Source organism: Limulus polyphemus, unplaced genomic scaffold, assembly GCF_000517525.1.
Source record: "Limulus polyphemus unplaced genomic scaffold, Limulus_polyphemus-2.1.2 Scaffold914, whole genome shotgun sequence".
Taxonomy (NCBI): Eukaryota; Metazoa; Arthropoda; class Merostomata; order Xiphosura; family Limulidae; genus Limulus; species Limulus polyphemus.
The window spans coordinates 204,458-208,326 of NW_013666524.1; the positions used below are offsets into that span (position 1 = coordinate 204,458).

Here is a 3,869-nt window from a genome sequence, read left to right on the forward strand (position 1 = left end):
GCCACCTTGGCAACTATTTTAACTATCTGGTGTAGTGAAAATTGGGTCAACAGATGGCGCTAGTATTGTGCCAATGTTATTCCTCATTGTAAGTGTCGCTGTTTGTTGTAATATAAAACATCAAACAAATCTGCCTTTTTTCTCAAATTACATTTGTTACCTTTAACAATTACATCTAAATTTTTTAATGTATTGGTTAAGAACTGAAAAATGCTTTCTACTTTCAATTTATTTAGGTCCTCTGAAAATTACAACTATCACATCTGTCTGTGTTCTCTTTCAAGCCTCCAGAACACAAGCTGCTGAATTCAGGAACAAACTAAGTCACCAAATTATTCTGTGCATTATTTCTAACACATATCACTGAGTAGTCATCGATAGTGTTGGTGACGTGACGAGCGTCATCAAAGAAAATGACAAGATGATGCACCCTGAAAAAGGTTGGGAAGAGGAGACGCAGGGAAATGGTAGACTGTTGTTGTACTGATGCAACAGTAAGTCCCAAAGATAAGATGATGGTAAACGGACAAGAGCTAAGGTCGCATCACGACCTAGAAGGTCCCAACAACAGAGAAACCACGTACGTAAAGCCAGAATCAAAGACAACAAACGAGCCAACTTGGAGGAAAGAAGGAAGAAGATGTTCCCATAAAACCCTTCAGGATTTTGGTGGAGAGCCTCAGAGAGGAGATGGATGGTAGAGAAATACCATAAAAGAGTTGTGAGAGTAAGACAAAGGCAGGAAAATGGATCAGACTTACAGGAGATTCGGGGGCCACATACCAAAAGGCATGCTAATACCATCACATAATTGTAAGGCAGATTGGTCAGCATGTGCCCCAATATCCGGGGGGGACCAAATAGGGATGAGAAGATTGGTCATGTAGTAAGGAAGGACACGGTTCATAGGAAACAGAGGAAATGGATAAAACGTCACGGACCTGAGAAACGAAATCCAAAAAGACCATATTAACCCTAACTGACTCCTCAGGCGAGGCATGGGAAGGCACGGCAAAATCAGAAGGTGAAAATAGGCGATCCAAGTCCTCATCTATTTGAACAGGCTCAGCTTGATCGGGAGGAAGTGAGGCAAGGTCAGGAGACAGAAGCTGTTCCATGTAATGTTCAATCTTCGGGTGAATAAACGCTGATAAATCCCCGCCAGGTCGCCTGCACCTGAGGACTGAGACATAGCGCTAGTTGCAGGTGTGACCCCTGAATGGTAACATTAACTTCAGAGTTCATAATGAGGAAGAATCAACCAATAATCGAAAGTATAAATAACACTCCAACTGTAATAAACTGGGATTAAAGTGAAGTTAAGAAACTGTCTTAATAGAAATTAGAAGTGAAAATAAATGAAGACCACTTCGTGAATATACTGAAGACGAACGTGAAACTATAAACAAACAAAAAGAAACACATCCGACCACAAGCGCTGCCAAAGGAGAAGTGATAGTTTAGTATAGGTGTATAAAGGGATTCACATGCGTCACGTGAGTATGTCACGCTCCTATTAGAGGACAAGTGACTCGTGATGATTTAAATGAGAGACATGTTGGAATCATTCGATTTCAATAGGGGGAGCAGAAGGCTTGTGGCATGTGTAAAGAAAAAAATTTGCATATAGAGGGCAGCACTGGAAGAGAATATTTAATCTTGTGAGAGGAGGGAAGTACCCTATCCGAATGTGCTAATGATATTAAGATCTTTGGTGTTGCTGATGGTGAAGAGGATGGTACTGCTTTACAAAAGATGTGTATTATTTGTTGAGTTGGAAGAATAAATTGAAGGTGTATTTTAATCGTAATTAATGCAGATTATTATAATTTGAATCATGGGTATAATATTGATTGATATAACCTTAAAAATGTTAGGGATGAAAAGGGTATTGATGTTCTGGTTGATCAGTCTCTTAAAACATCCAAGCAGTGTGCTGTTGTTAGTGGTAAGGCAAATGGGATTTTAATTGTGTCTACAGAAATACTGAATACAAACCTAAAAAGGTTATAATGTCATTGTATAGGTCACTAGTTAGGCTACATATGGTATAGAGTGTTCATTTTGGAGCTGCTTACTCTACGAAGGATACTGAATTGTAGGAAAGGGTTCAAAGAAGGCTACTAGAGTGATACCTGGGATGGAAACGAGGATATGTTAAGATCTCTGAACTTGTTTTCTCCTTAAAATAATGACTTCTCTTACAATAAATGAACCTATTATCTCAGCATATTGTGATCTCTTATTTTCCTACAATATACTGACTTCTTTTACTGTTAGAATATATTAACCTCATATTCTCCTAAGTACAAACCTTATTTCTCTTAAGATATGCTTAAACCACAAATCCTTATTTTGTTGAATAATGCAAATGTGGCCACATTTTCAAATATGAACTGGAAAAAAAAACAAATAGTAAAATGATAAATTAAAGGCAAAAACTGTTAGGATCACTGATCATTTCTGTAAACAAAAGGAACACATAAATTAGCTTTTGGACTGATTAGGTAACAAAGGTACAGGTACATATTTGTCCTTATGAAATAAACTCCTACATATGAGCCAATAATGTTGGAATAATACTAACATTCATGTTTACACTTTATAATTATCCTGCATGAATATTTTATAACTATGGTTTTAAATAACTGATACTTGAAATTGTCGATACTTGGTGAAACTCCATAATTACAGAATTGAGGAAAACAAGACAACTGTACTTTCACAAATACATCATATATTCAGGATCATAGTACCTGATGATGCCTTTATTGGCGAGACCATGATCATGAATAAATGATGTATTTGTGAAACTTACAATTGTCTTGTTTTTCCTCAATTCTGTAACTATAGTTTTTGTGGTTTTGCAATATAAAAAGGTGGTATGTAAATTGCTTCCTACCTTCCCCTAGATTATACGTAATGATATCATCAGAGCATGTGACAAATACACCAGATTGCATCTTTCTAAGAAATGGCATGTACATAGCAAGCTTTAGGTCCAACATCTGAAACAAGGAATGGCCTGTTGGAATGGGAGAAAATAGTTTGCCTAAGATGGATAAACTAGGAAGTCGTTGACTAAGTCCACCAGCATGAATCAACAAAATTCTCAGAGTGTAGAGTCTGTCTCCATATATGTCCAGCAGTTCAACAAGTGCAAGAAATGTTGAGTTTCCACATCCTGTAAAGTAAAGCTTTGAATTACTGAAATCAACCATGACCTTTACAGTTTTGTGCAGTATACTGTTTCTTTTCTCTCTCTGTATAAAAACATAAAATTAGAATATATCTCAACTATGTACTGAACATTCGAAAAAAAAATTATTTACTTAGTAGGAAGATAGTTTGTTTTTATTGATATTAACTGAAAATTTCTCATGGGTGGATGTGCAAGGACAGCCTTGAAAGATCCAATGGTCCTTTGTTGACCATATGTTATGTTAAAATTTCCAACTGGAGAAAAAATTATTGCTGGTACCACAAATACTGTACTTTCTTAACATTTATATGTAAAGCAATTTTATTTATATCATATTACAATCATCTCTATACATATGTATTAAACAACAACTTAAGTTTATAATATATAAAGCAAGTTAACATAAGTCACATGCTCATAAATTTCTTCTTTATCAAAAGTTTCCAATTGCATGATTAAAAGCATGTAAAAGTATTTGAATAAAAATCCACAAAAGTCATCTTTGGTTGTGAAAAATTAATTTAGGTTTAATTCAACCCTATTTCTAATTGGGTTATAATATTTAAGTAAAATATTTTAGAGAATAGTGTGCTCAACATAATGGGAAGTTGTCAGCTTGGGAAGTGAGCTCTGGTAGGTCAGTTGATAAAGCATCAATCTCAGAACA

The 3,869-nt window shown here is 35.6% G+C and overlaps 1 protein-coding gene across 2 annotated transcripts in view; it reads right to left on the reverse strand.

Annotated features, from left to right (window-relative positions):
• The window catches only part of LOC106461208 (fucose-1-phosphate guanylyltransferase-like), a 22,071-nt gene that overhangs the window by 11,151 nt on the left and 7,051 nt on the right, over positions 1-3,869 (reverse strand). For both annotated transcript variants that reach the window (XR_002610950.1, XM_013921003.2), the window contains exon 3: positions 2,903-3,184. Coding sequence is in view for 1 of the 2 variants with exons in the window: in XM_013921003.2 (XP_013776457.1) it covers positions 2,903-3,184 (282 nt within the window). In the remaining variant the exon portion in view is untranslated. The remainder of the gene's footprint in view (positions 1-2,902; positions 3,185-3,869) is intronic.